The sequence below is a fragment of the Gopherus evgoodei genome, chromosome 2, assembly GCF_007399415.2.
Source record: "Gopherus evgoodei ecotype Sinaloan lineage chromosome 2, rGopEvg1_v1.p, whole genome shotgun sequence".
In the NCBI taxonomy this organism is placed as follows: domain Eukaryota; kingdom Metazoa; phylum Chordata; order Testudines; family Testudinidae; genus Gopherus; species Gopherus evgoodei.
Window position 1 is genome coordinate 179405066 of NC_044323.1, and position 24546 is coordinate 179429611.

Here is a 24546-nt window from a genome sequence, read left to right on the forward strand (position 1 = left end):
CGAAAGATTAGCAAAAATATTTTCTCATCTTTTTCAGTTTGTTTACTTTGTGTAAAGCCCGTTTAATTGTTTCTCTTCCTAATCAGTTAAAGCCTAATCCTGCACTTAAACAGCTGCATATATTTACTTAAACATATTGACTTCAATGGAACCCATATACATGAAGTCAGGCATGTGCTTAGTGTTTTCAAATCGAAGGCTTTGATCGTACAAAATATTTCATGGGTTTGATCAGGAGTTCTTCAGAACAAATATAATTACAAATCCGTGGGCCTCTTCCTCAAACTAACTGCTGGGAGTAATCCGTATGAATGAGTAGTCCCAGTGAAACCAAGGATTGGTGTTTAGGCTCCTTGTTCTGGAGTTGGTTGCATCTTAAAGGTTAGTGCAGTAGCATCTACATGAGCTCGATATTGTGCAACTCTCCCCACCTCCAAGACTCAGTTAATCAAAACACCTGTAATTGTATAATTAGTAACCTACTTTGAGATACCGCTGAATTCATTACACAGTTACCAGGCTGCCCCCCATATAACGAGTTTGCAACTCATTGGTCAAATCTTGTAGTCCTACTGCAGCCTCCACGTTCCTTTTCGCTTAGCCGAAGGGAACCTGCGGCCAAATCATACAGCCCTAAGTGGAAACCAACCCTCGCTGCAAGTTCTCTCTGAGGAGATCTCTGTCCCCAGCTGCAAGTTCCCTGAGATGCAGATCCCGCAGCGGGCTCCTAGAGGCTTGGTCCCCCGAGGTCAGTCCCCAGTGCCCCCCCGGAGGAGTGCAAAGCGCCATGCCCGCTGGTCAGGCTGGAGACAAGCTCCGTAGCAAGAAGCACCCTCAGATTCCCCCAGTGCGGCTTCTCTCTGGGCTCCCCAGCCCAAGCCTAGCTGTCCCCTCGAGCGAGGCAGGGGGCGCCCCGGGCTCCATAACCAGCTGCACCTGGGCGGTACACGAGGGCTGCTCGGCGTCTCATTAAGGGCGCAGCTGGGTGGCTCGTGGTCGCCTCTTCCCTTTCTAGGGGATTCGCACCATGTTGAAGGTGAGTGAACGAACGAGCGGGCGGTGCCGAAGATCGAGGCCGGGAAATGGCCCTGCCCCATGGATCAGCTGCTCTAGTTCCCTGGCTGATGGAGGCTTATCTTTCTACCTCCAAGCCTTCCCAACCCCCATTCCTGTCTGGGGCGGCGGGGGTGTTCGTTCTCTTTCTCCTTTCTCTTCCTACTGCTCCATGGGTCTGGCCCTTGCCTCTTATGGCAGGTAAAGGGTATTCTTACTCCTCCTCCTAAGTGCAAAAGGGACCGACCTTCTGCCCTGGGCTGGGCCCCTCTCCAATTTCCTCCCTTTGCTTTAGAGGATCCAGCGCTGGTAATCCAATGTAGACACTTACCAGCGCTTTTCTTGACCTCCGTGGAAGGAGGAAGCCTCTGGTAATCAAGCTGGTCTCCTTTCCCGGTTTGCTCTCTCGTTCCCGGAACCCCGAGCAAGCAGGTCTCCTTCCCTGCGGTTTGCTGGGTGACTCCTGGAACGCGAGAGCAAACCGCGGCGAAGCTGGTCTCCTTTCCCGGTTTGCTCTCGCGTTCCCCGAACAAGCAGGTCTCCTTCCCTGCGGTTTGCAGGGTAGTTCGGGGAACGCGAGAGCAAACCGCGGCGAAGCTGGTCTCCTTTCCCGGTTTGCTCTCTCGTTCCCGGAACCCCGAGCAAGCAGGTCTCCTTCCCTGCGGTTTGCTGGGTGGCTCCGGGAACGCGAGAGCAAACCGCGGCGAAGCTGGTCTCCTTTCCCGGTTTGCTCTCTTGTTCCCGGAACCCCCCTTGAAGCCGCCCAACAGCGCTGCAGTGTGGCACGGATTTAAGGTCCGATCCCTTTTATTCATCCCTTTCAAATCATGCTCTTCTTCTCTCTCCCCCCCAAGGCAACAAAGGCTCCCTGTAGGCACCCTACTCCACGCAGTTTTAACTGCAGCTTTGTCCCCCGGCTCTCTTGGGCTGCGCTGTAAGGATGTTGATTTACCATCTCAGAGGTCCCCACTGCAAAGATCTTTCTTTTTAAACAAATGAAAATATGATGCCGGAATCATGGTGTCAATAAAGGCTATTTATGAAATAAAATCTATCCCTCTCTTTACTGTCTAGCCTTTGGGGTAACCTAAAGGCCAAAAGCTTCTGGCTCTGTAAGAAAATCAGGGGAATGAATTCCAGAGCCGAGAGCTCTTCTCTGTTTGTCCTTGAATATTAAAATCTACCACTGAATTCAAGAGTCCCAAGTGCCGTGATGATGGGGAGAGGGAGGAAGGACGGAGAGAGCCACTGGTAGCCGGAGCGTGAGCCATTTTTACTTTCTTTTGGCGTTTCAGCAACAAATCTCTCCTTTATCTCGTTACATACTATCCGGGGTATTCTGGTAATTTGGGGGAGCAGGCAGTGCTTGGTTCTTTCTTTTAAGTAATTAATAATAAGGTAATAAAAACCTGATTAATGCTTTACTAAGGAAACATCACATGTACAAAAAGGGCTCTGTTTAAAGTTCGTATGAGTCAGATAGTCATTTATTAGGAGGAAAAAAAAAAACCCTTGGTGCTGTAACACACACTGGAACTAACGTCCTGGGTTAATTCTTAGCCATGTTAAGAAAATCTCCAGCAATACTGGGATTACTACCTCAGTGAGGGTTGCGAGATTGATCCCTTTGTGGAGCATTTTCTGGTCTCTGATGAATGGAGCCACTAAAAGGAAAAAAACAAACAAACATTAGAATGTCATTGTGGCTGTATCCTTTCTTGAATGCTGCTAAGGATTCGTCTGGCCGGTTAATTTTATCGTGCGTTACAGAAACCAGGCTTCTTCTAAGGAAGGTTTACTTTCTTTTTCTGGCTTTTATTTTTAAAATTAAGATTTCTGTAGCTTTTAGAACAAAATTTAAATATGGATTCATTCTGGAAGTGAAAGTTTACCACTTTGGGGGAAATGGCAACTATAAAACTTATATTGGTTCTGTAAAAAAAAAAAAAAGAAGAAGACTTTTCTTCCACATACATGGGTTGTCTTTGTTCTGGTGGACTTTTACAGTTCCAACTGCTGTTGTCCCCCCACCCAGTTGTGGAAACTCTTATGATGGAGCTGAGGCTGGGGAGGGAATAATTTGAATTTGGAATTTTTGGTTGTAAAACTGCATATTTGTGGAGTGACCTGTAATGGAATGAGAACCTGGCTTTCTATATTTATCATTTTGTTTTAGTTATTTAGTTATTACTTTTAAGCACTGGTGGTTTGACAGATTGGGGAGAAATTTTGAAATAGTGTCTTAAAAACATGCAAGTAAAAATAGTTGATCAAAAGAGATTTTGATTACAAAGTACATTTTTTTTCACTTTTTAAGCAGCAATGAGTGCCTTTTTTTTCCTTTTCGTTTAAAGGAGGAAGAAAGTCAAGAACAGAGCAGTGAGATAAAGGAAAACATGGCATCCAGAACAGAATACTATGTAAATACCCTCTCCAAGCTGTTTCACCTTCTTTTGAATAGCCATTACTGACATGATCTTATATACATCAATTTTCAACATACTCTCAAATTCCTAATTTTATGTAGTCAAAGAAGTGAATGCATAATGACAGACATATACACACTGATGGAAATGGAAAATGTAATAGAACATTTAGCAAGAGGGTAAATATGGTATGAGCCAAATGTAGGCTCTAGTCCTACAGTTGGGTCAGTGCTAACAAGTCCATCTGATGTACTTGGATGGAACTGTGTGTGTGTGTACTCATCAGCTCCATCCAAGTACGTGTGTGTGTATATACAGACACACACAAATGGGCAATGTATATAAAAACAATGTTTTCTGAACAAGTAAATTCTTAAATGGAGGTGACAACAGTTAATTTTGGTATCTTATAGCAGTATTTATAAGGGCTGCCTGGGGGGGAGGCAAGTGGGGCAATTTGCACCAGGCCTCGGAGGGCCCCCCATGAGAATATAGTATTCTATAATATTGTAACTTTTTTTTTTTAATGGAAGGGGCCCCCAAAATTGCTTTGCCCCAGGCCCCCTGAATCCTCTGGATGGCCCTGGTCGTCAAGTATTTACAAGTCAAGTAGGTAACTATCAACTTCATTGTCTAATCAAACAATGCTAAAAAGTGATAAAATTAGTTATGAAATGGCTGAGTTGGAGGAATTATGAACATCCACTCTCTGAAAATCAGACTCTTTGGAGGTATCTGAAGTTAAATGCTGAAAAATTGAAACATGCCAAATCACTAGTCACTTCAGAAAATTTATGCCCATGTTTTTACAGGAAGTGATATACAAATTAAAAATATAATGCTCTAATTCTCATTGAAAGTCCTCTTCTCTCCCACGCCCCCAATAAGCACTGTTATAATAGCTTTAGGTGGGAAGAAAAGCTATGTTTATGAAATATAATATAAAATACATATGTTTAAAGAATAAAGATTATTTTCAAAGTGATCAGTCTTCATGTTTTTCCCCAGCTTGAATCACTCATAACTGATGCTTTTAAGGGAAAGGGATTTCAGAAAATAAATGAACTGTTTGAAGAAAAAGAAATTTACCCTCCTCAAAAATACAGCAAACAATTGTTTAACCAACTTGACAAAGTGCTGAAAAAGGCAAGTTGGTTAACTTATACTGTATCATTTTAAGACTCAAATTAAATAATTACTAAGATAGTAATCAAATTATGGTGGAAAATGTTTTATAGGAGTTGGACAAGAATGAATTCCAAAATGTTTCCCTGTTGTTGAAATGCATTCAGATGTACTTTAAAAGTGATCCTCAAGAAGGGGCAAGCTTGCTTATTCAGCAAGGACTGATACCAAAGATAAGTATAATGTTCACATTTAGTTCTGTAATCAAATTACTGCAATTTGATGATGCGATTTATTTATTTTTTTTAGACAAAACATTAAGATTTGACAACTTAGCTGTTCTGAAATCAAATCCCAGGGATCCTTTTTAATGGGGATGAAACGAACTAGGTCACCAAACTGAGTAGGGCTTTTTTTGTTTCTTTGTTTTCAGTTTCAGTTAAATATTATATTTGTTTTGCATTGCTTAGAATAGAAGCTAATGACTTTATATAGTATTTAAAAGAAAGCAGTCTTACTTTTAAAAACTTGTTATAAACCATGTACTGAATACTCACCATTAACCAGGTTAAGAGGGACAGTCTGCATGTGAGCTGAAATTTTCTTTCCTCACCTGGTTCCTTTTAGGTCCTGCAATGTGCAGTCCACTGCCACAGGCTGCCCAACTAGCTTTTGCAAAGCCCTTACAAGCTCCTACAAAACCTCTACAGAATCCTAGATCTTCCTGTAACCTATACAGGATGGAGAGGTGTCCTTCGTGTATTTCACATGGTTTAACAGCATTTCTTTACAAAATAAGAGATGTTGCAAAACCATAAGTAGAGAATAAAAAAAAAATTGACTTCCTCCAGAAGAGTTCCCCAATAGTTATTATGTCACCAGCATAATGTGTGCTGGAGCATCACAGCAGAGCAGGGGTCAGATGCAGTGGGGATGTAGATTTCATGGGAGCGTAAAGGCAGATGAAAGGTGAGTTGCTGAAAACAGAAACTGCTGCTCTTTATTACTTTTTTTCTTAACTAGTGGGTGCTGGGAGAGGCAATAATAACAACACAAAGTATTGTTAAAAAAGATGGGATTCTACAAATTTCGCTTGCAAGTCACCTTTAATGCAGTGTGGTACTGCTAAGCTCAGTGATCAAGCAATCTTGCGTGTTTGTGTAATGTCTCTAGCCACTGATGCCTTTGAGGTGAAAATCCATTCAACTGAATCGTTGTTAGCGATCTCTGCTTTATGAATTTATTTTTATTTTTACATGGTATCTTGGTTTGAAAGAGCAAGAGAATTTTTGATCCTCATAGAGCCAGAACAGAATAAATCTCTGCTGAGACTTGTGGAAGATTTCTTTGACTCTGCATTGGTAAGTACCCAATTCAAAAATCCATTTGCTTCCTTCAGTGGAGACGACCTCCTACTAGAAAGGCAGTTTTGTTCATTCAGAGCACCACCATTGCAAAAAAGAAACACAAGAATTTGCCTTTTTTTTTAAAAAAAAAATGAACACTGTTTTTATTTAAATAACTCAACAAACTTAGGAAAAAAAAGACACCTAGGGAAACTTTTGGCACCCTTTTGTTATTTCTTGAGAAATAAATCTGAGGTAAAGGACTGTTGTAGCTCGGAAAAGCACATCAACACAGAACTTGCATAGTGGTGTTATGCCTTTTCCTTGAATGCTCCCCTCATGAATGTGTTACAAATTTTGAGATGTTCCTAATGTGTAATAGCAATTCGAAGGGTTATAATTGTGTATGAGTGTCTCGTACAATCCTAGGTAGTCAAGGAGGCATCTCTTAAAAAGCTCCCCCTTTAAAAAAGGAGATGTGAGAATGGCGTGGCTATGAGTAATTTTGAATTTTAATGCATGTTAGTGCTCACTTTGATGAACAGATACATAGGCAAAAACTAATACTTCTAGAGTAAGTTAATGTACTGTCTGTTGATCCCTTTAACCATACCTGATGGCTGGGAATTTTCCATCAATGTTTGTTTGATGAAAACATACATTCTGCAAAATAACAAAAATTAACATTTTCTAGTGGATTGTTTTGTTGTTGTTGACACTTTTGTACTTCTCCTTTCCCAGAAATGAAAAGAGAATATTTCATGTCAGACTGATCCAAACTGAAACATTTTGGTTAGTCAAATAGAATTGAAATGTTGACCCAAGCCAAAATGAGACATGTAATCTGTCTCCCTGAGCTGCTGCAATGCCTCATGAAAATTGTAGTGAAAGTGACTGATGTCCCAGTCTTCCTTTCTGATTGGCCTGGCCAGACTACATCTCCAATTGTGCACCATGGTCTCCACTTTTCTTTAACTGCCATGACACAGAATGGGAGTCCTGTGCTCACAGTGAATAACAGAAGATGTAGTCTGGCCATTCAGGGAGAGACAAATTAATCTTGAATCAGACCTAAACAAAAAAGTGTCAGCATTATTGGATAGACACCTTTCTGAACATTTCACTCCACACAAAAACAAATTGACTTTTCATCCCACATTTCAGGACAAAAACAAACATTGAAATATCAGAATTTTCTGTGGTTTAGAAATTTTTATCTTCAATCCACTCTAATTTCTCTTGTTTTCATTGCAAATGTGATTAAAATAATTTTTAAGCTTTTGGGGTGCTAAGGCTTTGACCATCAGAAAAGATTTTTTTCTTTTTTTTCTATTATTGAGAATTGGAAAGTGGGTTACATAAGCTATCTTGCAATATATGTGTATATAGACGCCATACCCTATTTTGCTGTACATGAGCTGAGCTGTACAGTCAAGTCTATATATCAAAACCTGTTTGATCACAGTAAATTATTAATTGCAGGTAATGGTAATTGAAGTTTTCCTATAATTAAGACATTTTAAAAGAAACTTTAGCAGAGCTAAATTGTCTTGTTCAGACCACTAATAAAACCAGAAGTGGAATTGTATTCATAATTTATGCATGGTTGGGCATGGAGGAGGCAATTAATATATTTTAAAAAAATACATAAGTGCATTATATTCTGGTTTGTCTTTCTAGCCTCAGTTTTTAGGTCCATTCCTTTTGTGTTCCTTCATTTGTGTCCATTCATAAATTCCAAGGCCAGAAAGGACTATTGTGATCTAGTTTGACCCCCTGTGTAATACAGGGCATAGAACATTCCCCAAAATAATTCACAGAGCAGATCTTTTTGAGTAAACACCCAATCTTGACTTCAAAAATTGTGAGTTATGGGCAAGCCATTGTGACCCTTGGTGAATTGTTCCAGTGGTTAATTACTCTGTGTTAAAAATGCCCACTTTCTTTTCAGAATGAATTTATCTAGTTTCAACTTCCAGCTATTGGATTATGTTATCCCTTTCTCTGCTAGGTTCCAGAGCCAATTATTACAGATTTGTTCCCCATGTAAATACATATAGACTGTAATCATGTCACCCCTTAAACCCTCTCTTTGTTAAACTAAATAGATGAGCTCCTTGAGCCTAATCCCTATGAATATGTCTACACTGTAATGAAGTACCCATGGTTGGCCCATATCAGTGGACTTGGTCTCATTCAGTGGGGCTATACAAATGCAGCATAGAGGTTCATGAGTATGCTGGAGCCCAGGTGCCCACAAGTCGAATGTCTACACTGCACTTGTATAGCCTCACAGTCTGAGCTCCACGAGCCCAAGTCCGCTGACGTGGGTCAGCTGCAGATATTTTACTGCAGTGTAGATTTACCTTATAAAGCATGTTTTCTAATCTTTTAATCATTCTCGTGGCTCTTCTCTGAATTCTTTGCAATTTATCAACATATTTCTTCAATTGTGGACAACAGATCTAAACACAGTATTGCAGCAGTAGTCCTGCCAATGCTAAATACAGAGGTATAATAAACTCTGTATTCCTACCCAAGATTCCATTGTTTATGCATCCCAGGATCTTATTTAGCTCTTTTGGCCACAGTGTCACCCTGGGAGCTCACCACGACCCCCTGTGGGATCACACTAGAAACACACTTGTTAAATGATCATTCCCTGTCTGCAGTTACATTTTGAGACCTTCATTTAGGCAGTTTTTAATCCATTTAATGTGCGCCATGTTAATTTTATATCATTCTAATTTTTAATCAAAATGTCATGCAGTACCAAGTCCAATGCCTTGCAGAAGTCTAAATATATTACATCAGTACTATTACCGTTATCAACCAAGCATATGATCTTATTTAAAAAAAGATGTGAAGCTAGTTTGACAGGATCTATTCTCCATAAACCCATGTTAATTGGCATTAATTGCATTTCCCTTTTAACATTCTTTATTAACAGAGTCCCATATCAGCCATTCCATTATCTTGCCCAGGATCAATGTCAGGCTGACAGGCCTATAATTACTCAAGTCATCCCATTTACCCTTTTTAAAAAATTGACACAACATTAGCTTCTTTCAGTCTTCTGGAACTTCTCCAATGCTCCAAGAATTATGGAAAATCAACATTGATGGTGAAGTGAGCTCGTCAGCCAGCTTTTCTAAAATTCTTGGATGCAAGTTATCTGGACTTGGTGATTAAAAGAAATCTAACTTTAGTAGCTTCTGCTTAACATCTTCCAGAGCTACTAGTGGAATGGACAGAGCGTTATCATACGATATGATTATATCATCTGTTTTTCCCCCAAATACTTAATATATATATATAAATATATAATACTTCTGCCTTTTCTACAGTATTATTGATAATCCTACCATTTCTATCTAGTAATGAATTGATACCATTGTCAGGTATCTGTTTGTTCCTAATACATTTTAAAAACTCCCCTATTATCACTAACTCTGCAGGCCATAAATTCTGATTTATATTAATTACTATCAATTTACCCTTTCTTCCATTTGTTATACTATATTATTTTATTTTTAAAAGCAGCCTTTCTTCCCCTTTAAACCAGGTCAGTTTGACTTTCTAAAACTACTTAAATTTCCCCCAGAACTTCAGATATCAATGTCTTGTTATGACATTTAGCCCTATACCATACAAGTTTCAATGGTATACATAGATGGCAAAAATAACACTTTTCCTGCTATGGTTTGGGTTTTCAAAGGAACCATGTCTAAGAGAATTAGGTACCCAAATCCCTTTTGACATTTGAGGACTCCATTAAGTGCTTCTGCAAATCTCAGGATATAAGTTTAATTAAAATTTTTCACTAAATGTAACTGCAGCTTCTGAAGGGCTTATCTGGATGCAAAATTGAAATTATACCCTACTAGGGTGCTAAAGTGTCTCAGAAATGCCAGTGAGGGGTGAGTGGGATGGTGCTGGCTGCATAAACACACAGCGGTTCACTTTACTAACTCTGTTTGTTTGTTACAGTATCCAGTATGTAATCTAGATTCCCCTCTTTTTTTTTTTTCTTCATCAGGTTATTTGCAAATGCAACAGTGAAGGTCAGTGATTTTCCACATACTTTTATTCTGCACATGTCTCAGTAACCTTTTCTTTGTATTTTTTTTTAAAAGGGGGGAAAATAGATCTTGTAGGGGTAAGAGTTCCTACAAAGCCACGTGTATAACTATTTACAGGAAATTTTACTGTAACATGCAAATAAGAGTATTAACTTTTTAGTAACTATTGGGATAGACTGAGAACATGTACCCTTGCTAGTGCTACAACTAAAATGAAATATTTTCTTTCAAATTGTTGGTAGTAAGTAATTAGCTTGTTGCAAGGTAAATGGTATTATTGAAATGGATTTAGCATAGTCAAAATCCTCATGTTGTTGTGTCTGTCCCCCACCCCGGAAAAAAATTATTTTTTAAAAAAAGATCATTTGCCACTGAAAATGGCTGTGTAGTTCTATAATTTTTCTGTGTCTAGAAAGTAGAATTCTGGGTTAATAAGAATTGCAAAAAGGAATTATAGGGGGTTGTGTGTGTATGTATCCCCATGGAATAAGAGATAAGTTGCTTACTCTGCCTTAAAAATAACAGCTAGAAGCAGAGGAGGAAACAGCATTATTCAGAACATGCTTGTCTAATAGCCTGGCCTACACACTTTTTGGGTCAATTTAACTATTTGGGTTATAGGTGTGATTATTTTTTTCCTATTGAAATAGTTACATTGGTACAACTCCTCTAGCATGGGTGCAGTTATAGCTCTATACAAGTAACTTCTACCTGAATAGCTTATTCCCCTTATCATGTAGAAAGCCCCCTTATGCTAGTATAACTTCCTTCAGACTAGGAAGTTGTACTGTTTCAATTATAATGGTATAGCTATTAGTGCAGTTCTGTGTGTAGACAAGTCTTAAGCCAGATGTAAAACTTTGACTGTTCTCCTAGGAAAGAAACAGTTGCTGGATTCATTCTTACCTGACCTAGGACAGCTAGTGACTGAAACAAATGTTGGCTGTGCACTTCGGCAGGAGGTGAGACTCAAGTGAGAATACAAACTACAAATGTATGTCAAATGTTTAAAAAAAAACAAAACAAAAAAACCAATCCACCCCTACTTCCCCCCCAAAAACCCACCACCTTTTAATGGCTTATTTCTCCTCTTCTCCATACTGTCTCTTTCCACCATCTTCCCCCCACCTCATCCCACACCCCTCTCCAAAAAAATCCCTGCAAAAAAGGCTTTGAGGACTCTCAACTCTATGCTGGACAGTGTACCACGAGAAGAGAGAAGAAAATTTCCTATGTCTGAAGAAATGTGTTCGCTTACGTGAGTATCTCTACAGCAACTGTAACATTTGTTGCAGTGAGAAAAGCATTTAGTTATGGAGTATAACTTGCTTTTCAACAATCTGAGGCCATAATCTATAGATAGAACTCAATTGGTGAAAAGCTGATGAATTGTACAAGTGTGGATAAAAGTTGCAAGCTTTTCATTTTATTTTAATGAGTGGTTGCACTTTTGTTCAACTTTAGAGTAAAAGTTTTTTTTGTTTTTTTTAACTGTCCATATGCTTTGAATGGATTAAAATGGAAGGAAAAAACATTAATGGATTATGTTGTTTCAGGAAAGATCTGGCAAAAACAATTCTGGAGGTTGGTGGTAAGAAATACTTAGTCATTATTTTCATGAATTGAAGCTCTTTCCCCCTAAAATCCCTAATGAATTGTTACTTTTATACTTCACATTGTATTTTTAACTTTTTGAACAGGATTGTTGAGGAAAATAAAAATTAAGATGAAATATATTTTAGGACCTATTCATTCTTGTACCAAAAAGCTACTAATACTGACTTAAAAATACTCAAGTAATTAAATAGTAAGAAAGGATATGCTGAGGTACAGTAAGTCAAAACTGAACTTGTGGGAGATCAGTGTCAGGTGTTAGCATTTTGTTCTGTTAGTCTGGTAAGTGGTTAAGAAGTCCATCTACCTGTTAACAATTGAAAAATAAAACGTATGAGTTTCATCTGTTTTGTTCAATATAATAGCTTTGACCAAGTAAGTACTGTAAATATAGATCTTAGCCTTTCTCTGTAAAAACAGCATTTTGAGGTATCTGTGTTTGGCAAGTGAAATAACAGCCATAAGGAGTTTTGGAGATGGTGAAGTTCTCTTCCTTTTTACTTCATGGAATGTCTCCCAGACACTCATGCACAGAGAGTTAACAGTGCACTATAATTAGTTGAATAAAATAAAGGGACTATATGAAATCTCAGAACCGCTTGTGATATTTTGCAGGACAGTCTGGCTTTTGTCATCACTGAATCAAAGCACCAGCTTCTTAGGATAAAATTTAATGCAGTGGGCTGATATTCATTAAGCCATCATATTAACCTTCTGGTTTTTTTTGAGGGACGCGTCTATTCTTGTATTTATCACATGTAGATTATGACCTTCAGGTTGCTCTTTCGGAAGCACTATGTAGACTGATAACAAAAAAATGGAGGGATGACCTTGTTCACAACTGGTTTGAAGATGATTATCTTGCTGAAGCTTTCAAAGAGATAAAGGATAGAGAATTTGAGACGGTAAGGGTCCTTATTTTGAAAACAAAAATTGACAATTCTATATAGGGGTTAGTTTAATCAGGGTTTAGTATATAAAGTTCTTGATGATGTCGAAGAGATGTTTTAATGTCCTTGTAAGAAATTTGGTTCAATTACATTGTCATAATTGTATTAACATAAGGTATCCTTCAGTAAGCCGAAGAAATAATTTCATATTGTTAGCATCAACAGAAGTACATAATCATCATATTTACTTAAATATTAATTACAAAATAGAACTAATCACCTGGAATAGAGGCTACAAGAACAAGTGTGTGTTACAGTTGTGCCTTGCCTTCTTCTTACACCAGACCTTATACAGTTAATTTTTTTACTTTAGGACCAGATTCTCACAACCCTACTTCTTAAATAGTCCTAATGCGAGTATTATGTGACTCACTGTCAGTAAGGACAGCTGTCTCAAGCCATTTGGATCATGTCATCTGCTATTAGATATGTCTTGTCAAGCCTATGTCCAAATATTCCATCTTGTCAAGCCCTTTTTTTTAAACTTGTGCTCAAGACTTCTCCACATGCATTCTCTCATTCCAGAGTGTCCTAACTTATTCATCAAAGCTTTATATCAGAGCTTTATATAAGAGCTAAAATGCCCTTTCTCACCACTAGAAAAGGAATGTAGTATAGACAGTTACAGCAGAAAGGACAGATTATGCTAAAATGTGTGACCATTCTACCTAGGCATGTAACATGCCCTCAATTCAGTGAAGTCAAGGAATGACAAACGTAACAGTAACATTCTTTTCTGTAAATAAAATTGCTCAAATAGAACATGAATATAAATAACCATGGGGAATTATTTTTTAAATGACAAGCCATTTAGTGTTGTCTAACAGCTCAAGAAAACTGAGCAGAAGCTTAATGTAATAGGGTACATATAATTTGGATAGGGAGTTTTTTCCTATTATGAGTCCAATCCAACTCCCACTGATTTCAGTGGTAACTAAACTAAGCCCCCTAGTGAACAATCATTGGACCTGTGATGTTACAATATGTTCTCTTCCTTTGAATTGTTCCTCTTTTCTCTCTCGTGTTCCTGTACAGATTTGTGTTGTTCCTGTGTGGGATTTAACTAAACTGAGTTTGAATCAACTGATAGCTCCAATGACGCTAACAGCTTGGGTTTGGATCATTCGACAGTGATCCTGTCGGTGGTCTTAGTCACCACACTATTATTTACCCAACAAAATATTGCTTACAAGTGTAAACAGGAGCTAATTTTTTTTTGTAACAAGCTGTCCTTTGTTTTGAAGGACTGCAGAAAATTTCTCAATCAACTAAATGACAGACTTGGGGATAAAAAAAGGTAATTTCTCCATGCTGAACATGGAATGTGGTATCTAGCCTGCTGGACAGTCACAGTGATTGGCAATCTATACATATTGGAAAGAAAAATGCAAACCTTTTGGTTATGTAGTGTGTAAATTGCAACATGTCTGTAAATGAGTGGTTAATAAACCCCTTTTACAAATCCTGCATTTATTTTGGTGGAAGAGAAAACTTTCACATCTAAAAACTGAAATCATTTATTATGTGTTTACCAGCCCTCAGAAAGTAAGTTAATGAGGTTATGCTAGTCACATCACTTAATGCCCTTCTGAAAGGTGCTAAGAAACTGCAGCGATCAGGGAGGTATTCTAGCTTATTCAAGCTCTTCTAAAAGTCTGTTGCATAGATTTATAAAAGCTACCAATGAGTGAGAATCAGTTTGGTTCAGTTGGTCTCCTGTTAGTGCAAAGTGGCTCCTATAAATTTATCTAGCCTTTTTCTCAGTCCAGTGTTACACAACCAATGTGCTGAGCTACTGTTAGTTAGTTTGTTTACACTATTGAGATATTAATAAAAGAAGGCACTGGGATAATTTTATTCTTTTCTTTCATAAGTTAGTAGTCCTTCCTTTACTGTTTATAAATGAAATGGTGGCCCACAGGTCACACATTATTTTCTAAAGTACACCTTTTAAAACTACCCAGTGGGTCACCTTACAATTGAAAACAAATAAATTATTAGAGTTGATCTCCTCTACTAAGAGAATGAAGACCCAATACCTGCATAGTATCTGCCTAAAAGGATATTGCAGATGCTTAAAGGAAAACAAACTTATCTGATTGCTAGAAGAAATAGCCTTTTGATCAACAAGTCTAGAGAGACTTAACCTCTCATTCAGGTTTTTGGGTTTTCATTTAAATTCCCATTCTGACTTGTTCAGGAGCAATTTATTATGTTCAAGTATGCTTCTTTTGCAGAGTTTATTCATTTCCCTGCATATCTGCTTTTGCTGACATGGAGGAGGTAAGTGTTTTTTATGTACTGTGGTGCATTTCTTACACTGTTACTACGCTGTTGAAAATGGACAAAACAACCTCATGTGATTAAAGTTCTGCTACATCCTACAACCATGTGAAGGGAATACTCCTGTACATGTTTGCTTTGCTAAACTGCTGTTTTACCACTTTTTCCATTTTATTGTCTAGTTACCTACTATTTGGGTCAGCCAGACAATAAAGAAGCTGAATAGACTGGCTCTCTCTTAAAGACCATGAGATGAATCACCTGTGTTTTACTACAGGAACTAGGAAGGGAACAGGGAGGAAAATGGAGATTGCCCTTGAACAGTTCCTCCCAAAATGGGTGTCAAAGGGCAAGGTTTGCCTCCCTACCCCCACAGAACAGATCACAGGCTAGCATCTCATCCTACAGATCCACATGAGGATCCCTATATTATGGCTAGGTTTCACAGCTCTTTATATAAGAGGATGTTAAATACATGGTGCTGTGCTCCTTAGAAATTTATCAAACTAACGTAACAGAAGTATTAGTCCAAAGAGGCAACCATCGGCTCTGCTTAATAAGTACTGAAAAATACATAAGACTTCCTAGAAACTTGAACAAAACAATTGTGCAGTATTTGCTTCAGTCTTAAGTAAACATTATTTTCCCTTGGCTAATGTACAGCAATTTTCTGGTTCTGCTGGCATTATAAGTCAGTTACAGGCTAGTAGTTCACCTCTTCATACCATTTAGAAACAAATTTAAGTGGTGACGCTAAGGATAATTCATTTCTAGTTAAGCTAGTTAGCAGAGTTGAGGGCACCAGTACTGTATTTTTGTATGGATTCTTCTGGAAATAATGGCAATGGCTGTTCCATTTCTTAAGGTGAAGAAGCCATCAGATGAGAAACTGGAGGAGTTTTGGATTGACTTCAATGCTGGAAGTCAGAGTGTGTCTTTCTACATAGACAGCGCTGAGGTAAACACATCCTCTGATTACTTTTTGATTAGGCTAAAATATTTGAAGAGAATTCACTCCCAAATCCTTTTTTAGGGTGCTCTTTGGGACTCAGTGAGGCTGCCAACGGAAGTGGTCAGTAGTTACAGTCTGAGAGGTAAGATTATACAAAGGATATTATCTTTACAATCAAAAGTAGCCAAAAGAAACTGCAGATTTCTGTTCATACCTTTACACTGAACTTCCAAGAAGCATCCAACAGGATCACAGTTGCCAAGTGTAGTCAGCTGCTAACACACGAAAATTTGCAACATAATTTGAGGTCGAGAGTCTAACTCATAAAACTTTTATTGTGTTTTTGGCTTTATTTTCTGCAATATATTTAAATAAGAATTGAAATCAAGTTCAATCCATTCTAACAAATAGCATGTTTTTTAAATAACTTCATTTAAGTATTCTGCATATACATAAATGTCTGCTGCTATGAATACCTATCATGAAAATGTATGATCTTCCCCATGGGCCCAATGTAATGCTAACTGAAGTCAATGGAAAGACCTTCACTGGGAGGGAGAATGGGCCCTGAAAAGGCTTTTTTTCTAAGGCTAACCTAGCAAAGGGTACTTTTTAGGGATGTACTAGATTCTGTCTAACATAGCTAAAATAGAGATCAAATATGTGCTGGGACCATGAAGCAATAAATACTAATTTGGGCCTCCCCCTACTCCCATGGATGTAATTGGCAGTTCCCTCCCACTGGGAGCAAACATGGATCTTTGAGGCAAAGACTCCTAGCTGTGATGGTGAAGTAGACAGCCACAAACATGACCTAGCTGCTACATTTTAGATACACAGGTGGCAAGGCTGCAGAGGGGGCTCATAGAGGGACTCTGTAACCTTCTGTGTGGTATAAAGTTTAGCTCCATGAGGGCTGTGAAATCTAAGTGCACTGGTTGGTTTATGGAGAGGCCCAGGACATGGATATACACTTATTTGTACCCTGTAATGAGAGGAGGATAAAACTTGGTGCATACTCAACATTTATTTACTTTTGAAAAGAGTGACTCTCTTGGTGTGGGAAATGGCATGCAAATTATTTCAGTGATATACTAGCACTTTCTGTGTAATTCTAAAGCAGATTCTAATTTCCTTTTTTAAATAGAGGATAATGGAGAAAAGATAGTTAAAATATACATGAAGAACCCTACTATGATCAATGGCAAAGAAGTAACAAAAATCAAAATTCACTTCAATGCCAAATTTGATATTTTAAATACACTCTACGAAGTTCTGGGAAAAGACAAAATGATGGCAAGTATTAGTTTTTGGCTTTATTGTATGATCATTTACAGTCATAAGACTTTTAAACATCGTGGTTCACTTTTCAAATGCATTGGTTGAAAGTTTAACTAGCCCTGAAGATCTTGGCTATTAGATTTAACCAGAGAAGGAGAAAAATGTTTTGTTTCCTGTTTTGATGCTATGGAAAAATCTTTCAAGCCTTCTTAGTATACTATGCAGTCTTTTTCTTGTCTCCCCTACCAAGGCCAGGTCTAAACTAAAAAGTTCTGCTGGCATAGATATGTTGGTTCGGTGTATAGGAAAGCCCCCACATCCTAGTCAACATAGTTATGCCAGCAAAACCCTCAGTGGTGAGACAGCTATATTGGCAGACAAACGCCTTCTGTTGGCATACGCTGCATCTACACCAGGGAGCTTTGCTGGAATAGCTATACCTGTCTAGTTATACCAGCAAAGCCTCAGTAGTATAGACTAGTCTTTAGTCTTCTGCACTAGAAATTCAGGTTGTGTCTACCTAGTATTCCACCAGAATACTGGACATGAACTCAGGTTAAGGCTGATGTCTGTACTCTTACGGATATCCATAATTAAATGTTCCTTCTCCTTCTAATGTTCAGTAACTGTCCATATGTAAGTCAGATGCTGTGGCATTTTGACCAAAAGGGAAGACATTCCCCACCCCTTTAAAAAGTTTCTTTTTAATGCCCAAAAGAATGGCTGTGTTTAGAAGGTGAGGCCTTGAGCTACTACTGGCTGCCTAATAATGGGTTTGTTTACCTGCATAGTTGAGTCAATACAAGTATTTAAGTTTATCCTATTATTGTGCTTTGAAGTACATCATTCTATTCAGATAAATGGGGAACCTAAAAATACAAACGTGTTTTCTTGTTAGCTCATAGCGTAAAATGGACCATGACATGCACATTGGGAAAAGAGAAGCTTGTGGGTCCTGCAACATTCAAAATATTCAGATGAAAGTAAAAAACTGTGATCATACTCCTGTAAACTAATGGAACTCTATGGGCAAGGAAGGAAGACAGACTGACTTTGTTTTTTTTATGTACTTGGTAGAAACTCTCATTATGGAACCCATAGAAGTACCTAAATACCAAGGGAATAAAGATGTGTGGTGAATGAGCATACTTTTATCCTGGCAGCAGAGTAAATGATTTCCAAGTATTGACTACAGTAATACCCTGAGAGCAACAACATTATATGTCACTAGCATTATTCAATGCTTTGTTACCTAAAATATTTCTGTATAGGAAATTGGGTTTCTTGGATAAAGAATTGTGGTTGGGTTGGGTTTTGTTTTTCATAGAATCATAGAATATCAGGGTTGGAAGGGACCTCAGGGGGTCATCTAATCCAACCCCTGCTCAAAGCAGGACCAATTTTTTTAAAGATAACAGTAATGTTAGATTAGTTTACACCAACAGATCAAGACTGATAACGAGGATCTCATCAGCACCGAGGAACAAACAAAGCAAAATGGAACATGTGAGTTTTTAAAAACCTAGATTTCTTGTAGCTGATGGAATTCTAAGAATTATGAATGACACCAGAAAATGGCTATTCTCCAGAAAGCATCAGCAGCTGTAGAGATTTTCACTTTAAAGTAACTTTCTATATAATTTCCATAGTGATTAGATCTTTAACAGTGGGAACTGAGGTACTGTTGCTGAAGTCATAAAGCCATGTTGAAAATGTCTCAAGACAAAAAGCAACATTAATGAAAAGAATCAAAATTGCAAACAGGATTTAGTAGCTGAAGTAGAATTTATGCCTTAAAAATATCTCTCTGAAAAATGGAATAGACTCAGATATGAAGTCTTAGCATTAGTCTCTAAAATGTAAGTTTTCTATGAATGAGAAGACTGGGTAAAACTTTCAAAAGTTCACTTTGGGACTTACCCTCCAAAGTCACCTAGGCACCTCAAAAAGTTTTACCAAGTCATCTTTGATAAGAACACCAGCAAGTGGTTTTGGGGCTTCCTTTTGTTTCCAGAGCTGCAATGTTTTCTTACAGTTCTTATGGTTTGTTTTTTTCTTCCCTTGGAGACTTTTAATGATGCTGAGTCCCATGTATTTTCAAATTAAATCCTGGTTCCGAACTTTGAAATTGAAAAATAAAGCCTTCCTAATAAAATCTTAAAACTGTAGACCTTTTCATAACTCACCTTGCATATTGAACCCATGGGATGGCTACTTGTTTTGGCTACTAAATCTACCTCTTTTATTTTCTTTGTATAATATTTACAGTGAAATTCAGAAATAATGCAAGTAGTTATACATTAGTGTATTGGGGCTTATCTCTTCTAGAAAACTAGGTCATGTTAAAAGACTATCTTGAAGTCATACTAATGAACATATTAATCACATTTTTCAGTTAATATTGACAGGTACAAACTTTTTAACACTGTGTCACCTGGACTTGGGTAAACCCCCTAGTTTCTGTTGGGTATACCACGACCAGTTGATAAGATGTTAAACATGATTTGTCCCTGTTCACACTAACTGCAAAGGCTCTAACATGACCCAATTTTCTAATAAAAACTAGACCATGGTGCTCTCTTTATATGCTGATGGGGCAAAATACTGCAGGAAGGTTTAAGACAAAGAAGGCACCACAGTTTTTTGTGTCTGCTGGGTTGCTTTTTCTCCTACAATATCCCTGAACTACCAGCATTCATGGTACTTCTGGATTTAATTGACAAAATTTGCAGCAAATCTCTTAGGCAGCACTCTCACTTTGGTGTAAAACATAAAGGCAACTCACCACTTTCCTATTAGCTATGGTGATGCATTGATGCCACAATTAAAGCATCAGAAATGCCTAAGGCAGCTACTCAACTACATTTTCTAGCTCCAGTTATCTGAGACAATAACTAGCACTGGTTTAGTAGCTTTTCCCCCATCTCCCTGCCAACCTTGCTGCCCCTAAATCAATCTGTTACTGAAGGTCCCCAAATTCAGTGGAGGCTCAGCTGTGTAAAGTGGACAGCAGGTAGATTAGATGCTGCGGCTGTTCATTCTTTCAAGTATCAGAGGGGTAGCCGTGTTTAGTCTGGATCTGTAAAAGCAGTAAAGAGTCCTGTGGCACCTTATAGACTAACAGATGTTTTGGAGCATGAGCTTTTGTGGGTGAATACTCACTTCGTCGATGAAAGCTCATGCTCCAAAACTTCTGTTAGTCTATAAGGTGCCACAGGACTCTTTGCTGCTGTTCATTCTTTGTCTATCTGAAATACGCAGGAAGGCAAACCTCACCAAAATAGATACCCTTAAGTATTTGATCACCTAGCTGCTCCATGGAATGTATTTGTGGGGTTTAATGCCAACTGCAGAATGTTGGTCTGATATTTTCAGAATAATAGCTCAGAGAGGACCTAGCCATGATTTATGGGGAAGGGTTTGGTCCCATTATGCTGTGCATTGTACAAACATAAATTATAGTCTCTACTCCAAAGCGCGTATAGCCTGATTAGAGACAAAGGTGTAGAACACAGTGGAGAAGTGTCTTCCCCCTGCTAATACCTACCTAGTTGTTTCTATTGACTATGTGTTCAGTGTGGAGGATTTGTATGTCTTTTGTTGGTCAATACAATGTAGAAGGCTGTAGTGCCCTTCACATTTTGCTGGAAATAAAGAAAGGAGAAAATCTATGTATTAAGATATTATTTCCCAAATTACTGTTTCACAGTAATAACTAATGAATCCAGCTACTTACAGTGGAAGAAAGATTCTACAAACATTGAAAAAACAGACTCTTTATCTGACATCCTGACATCTCAATATAGTGATCAATCAGTAAGTACTTCTACAGTAAGTATGAGTGTTTTGGGATCCTATGTAGAAATGTAATAGTTTCTCCCTTCTTTTCATAGATGTGGTGGATGGTACTTTCAAATGTGCTACAGTGACTTAGGGTAAAATTTTCTAAATGGCCTGTCTTTCCAAGTCTCACATCTATCAGGGGAAGGTAAAAATGTGTTTTCCCAAACTTTCAAAAAAAGATGCTAGACTTTACTGCTCAGGAACATTTCAGTTCATAAGTGCAGCCATAATTAAGTCACACAGACTAGCACTTTCCCACCAAATGGAACAATACATTTGAATATTCAGGAATGTTTCCTAGCTGCACTTCTCTTGGAGTAAACATAAATGTTAGTGTCACATGCATATCATGTTGTTAATTTCATATCTCAAACCAGCATAAAACTAGTTCTGGTATCACTACGAGCATGGGAAGCCAACAGACTGAAACTGAAGATGCTAAGCTAAGCCAAGGTCAGGCATGACTTCTTGTAGTTTATAAATATCATTCATGCATAACACTTAAGAAATGGGTTGCTTTTGTAGATCTGCACAAATACTGTTTTACCTCTTAAAATTTTCAGAGTGTGAAGCTGCAGTTTCCCAAACTCTTTCAGCAAAAAAGTCTAAAACTCCGTCACCTCAACTGAATGATAAAACCAGGTAAGCACTTTGGAGATACAAGATCTTGTCCAAAAGATTAAAATTTCCTAGGGAACTTCTGTATGTTTCTGTTTAACAAGCCATCCAGAACTTAGTTGTTACTACGTCAAAACTGGTGTTTACTGCTGTAAACCTAGCCCTAAGGCATGGCTGCAGCCGCCTTCTTTTTTCTTCATAGTTATGGGTCCTGGATTTACCTATAAGGTGCCTGGTGCCTCCACTCAAGGAAACCCCTCCTAGCTCAAAGAACACAGTATTTCATACACAATCTCATACAGAGGAGTGTCAGTATTTCACACAAATAAAAGAGCAATCGCAATTCCCAGAGTAACAAAACAGTAACTGGAGCTTTATTAGGTATGGGGCACTCAGAATAAGGGACAGTGGCAAAGAGGATTAAGATAAGCACAAACAATTATACATAACTCTACCTCTCCCAACATTTACAGCCAGAAGAAACAACACTATGCTCCCTGCCAGAACATGGCTAGGCAAATAGTGAATTTAGGCTCAGTCTGTGATGGGTGGTGCAGTGCAGAACTCAGTGGCCATCTTAAAATAAAATAGCAAAATAAACAAAGCATCCACACCAAGGATGGTAAGATCATTCTTGTGGCTCTGTAGTCTGGATTCCACTGCTGTTAGGTTGGTTCTTGGTAGCCTGACCATGATTCTCCTCAGCCTTCTAAGTTTCTGGCCTCTGCTGAGATGACACTGAGCCAGGAATCTCAAAAGGCTTTTCTCTTGGTAAGGAATGTGGAGAATAGAAGGGTCCTCCCTGACTGTGATGTTTTTCTCCCTGCTGCACAACAAACACAGCCAAAAAACCAAAAGTAAAACCAAAAGTAAAACCAAACACTTTGTCTCGGAGTTCTGGTTGGTTCTGGTAGTGTTGCTAGCCAGTTCTCTCTCTACCCTGGATCTTAAGCAATTTGGGCAACGGAATCCTGAGCCTCTGTAGTCATTGCTGCTATAGTCCAGGAGTGAGTCCCTAGTGGGTCTGGACTCTAAAGGGGTTACACTACATTAATAGGAAAAAGGGTTGGGGTGGGGAGAAGCTGCCTATTGATCATAGAAGAAAAGTTTATAATCAGAACTTCTGAATGTTATTCCTGTTCTTAGTGGTTTGCTGTGACCTTAATTGCTGTTTTTCATTTAACCAATCCAAAAAATTGGTCAAATACTTTGTATTACAGGGTTAACTTTTCTAATGTGCTCTGGGTTGTTTGGTTGTCAAGTAGCTATATTAACACAGTTTTATCTTTGCCATGTAGTAGTCCCACTAACTGTCTCCAACCTTAAAGCCTAGTTATCTCCTCTTTCTTAATAGTGGTACAGAATAGTATTTCCCTTATTACTAGATTGTGTTGTTGGAACTGAACAATTCTCTCTCCTCTTTCCCCCAATCTTTATTGCATTGAAGTTAACTGGGCTATGGCATTACCTTCACATCACTTGTTTTAACTGGCTTTAAATTGATGGTACTTTAGAATTGTTTTCTCACCCTTTCCTTCTGTTGTTTATAGTGAGTCACCCGTAGAAGAACAGCCAGATATACAGGTTATAGAAGAACATTCCCCAGAGGTAGATATGTCTGTATTGGGGCACAATTTCCATGCAAAAAATTTTTCTTCAAGTGCTTTTTTTCTTCACAGTAGAACAATTAAATTAGAACACTGCAACTATTGATTACATATTGAGACAGAACAGTCTTGTTCTGTGTTTGTACAGTTCTTAGCCCAATGGTAACCAGGCCCGTGACTGGGGCTCCTGAGTGTTACCATTATTGTCTCTTGGTCTGTTCTTTCACCCTTGTAATGTGGGGGAGAAATTAATAATAAAGAACCTAGAAATCTTAGCTAGAATCTTCAAACATAAATGCCTAAAATAAGGTACCTCATCAGAAGTAGTCTGATGTCTCTTCAAAAGGATTCGAATACCTGGACACCTAAATAAAAGTGATATTTGATTTAAGGTCAGTGGTCAGCACCTGTGAAAATTCAACCTACTATAACTGGTCCCTGGCCTCGGGTGCCCAAGTACTATGAAACAAACTTTTACTTTTGTCTTTTCTGGGCAGGCAAGGTCAAACTTTCATGACTGTGCCTATCCTGTGAATGAATTAAAGATTTTAAGTATTCTATCTTCTCTACCCCTGTTCTGGTTGTTTCCTCACTGGTCCACCCCTTCCCTAACTTCTGGGTATAAAGTATTATAGAACATGGTATTATGGTGGATTATGTTATTAATTAGTTTTGGAGTGATTCTATGAACTGATATGGATGAATGTGTCCTATTTTCAGTTTCAACATACTGAGTAAATAGCTTTACTCTGTGTGCCGTAGTTTTAAATCCTATAACCTCCTTTCTTTTAGGTCGTTGAATGGGGGGAGAAGAAGAATAGAAGAACAAGCTTGGGCAAAGAAATAATAGAAGCAAAGTACAGTATATGAATCTTGAACGTGTATTAAACCTCAGTGCACTGTAGCTTAAATGTTCCTACTAGTCATGTTCATTGTTAAAACTGGATTAAGGAAAAAATGCTTCTCGGCTGCTCTCAGAAGATAGTGTAAACTGACTAGAGCAGCCATGCCCTCTAGTGATATTTTCCAGTACAGCAATTAATCAGTCTTGTTGAGGTTACCAAAGGAGGATCCATTCCTATACTGCCAATACCATAAAAGAGCTAACTGATATACCACAGAGGAAATTTCTTTTTGACTTGCACTGATTATATTTATGCCCTGAAAGAGGAAGACTGGTGGCCTCTGTAAATTTACTTTAGTATGGCTGCCAGTAACCTAATTTGCAAATGTTACTATATGATGTCAAATAACAATTTCAGAACAGATTAGACAAGTTCCATCAATAATTTTTTTGCATGCAGTGTATGGGTTTTTATTTTTATATATATATAATATAACTTTTAAACTTGGAAGCACTAGACTG

General features: G+C 38.2%; 1 protein-coding gene across 1 annotated transcript in view; it reads left to right on the forward strand.

Moving 5' to 3' along the window:
* The first annotated feature begins 1027 nt into the window (after nucleotides 1-1027).
* Nucleotides 1028-24546, forward strand: part of SYCP2L (synaptonemal complex protein 2 like) — a 50600-nt gene continuing 27081 nt past the window's right edge. Inside the window, exons 1-21 of the mRNA XM_030549436.1 lie at nucleotides 1028-1036; nucleotides 3408-3473; nucleotides 4488-4625; nucleotides 4718-4837; nucleotides 5861-5965; nucleotides 9990-10014; nucleotides 10909-10994; nucleotides 11202-11290; nucleotides 11589-11623; nucleotides 12409-12551; nucleotides 13841-13893; nucleotides 14834-14879; nucleotides 15745-15837; nucleotides 15913-15973; nucleotides 16979-17127; nucleotides 18558-18618; nucleotides 20822-20928; nucleotides 21333-21408; nucleotides 21519-21597; nucleotides 23124-23181; nucleotides 23973-24037. Of these exons, the coding sequence (XP_030405296.1) occupies nucleotides 1028-1036; nucleotides 3408-3473; nucleotides 4488-4625; nucleotides 4718-4837; nucleotides 5861-5965; nucleotides 9990-10014; nucleotides 10909-10994; nucleotides 11202-11290; nucleotides 11589-11623; nucleotides 12409-12551; nucleotides 13841-13893; nucleotides 14834-14879; nucleotides 15745-15837; nucleotides 15913-15973; nucleotides 16979-17127; nucleotides 18558-18618; nucleotides 20822-20928; nucleotides 21333-21408; nucleotides 21519-21597; nucleotides 23124-23181; nucleotides 23973-24037 (1664 nt within the window). The remainder of the gene's footprint in view (nucleotides 1037-3407; nucleotides 3474-4487; nucleotides 4626-4717; nucleotides 4838-5860; nucleotides 5966-9989; nucleotides 10015-10908; nucleotides 10995-11201; nucleotides 11291-11588; nucleotides 11624-12408; nucleotides 12552-13840; nucleotides 13894-14833; nucleotides 14880-15744; nucleotides 15838-15912; nucleotides 15974-16978; nucleotides 17128-18557; nucleotides 18619-20821; nucleotides 20929-21332; nucleotides 21409-21518; nucleotides 21598-23123; nucleotides 23182-23972; nucleotides 24038-24546) is intronic.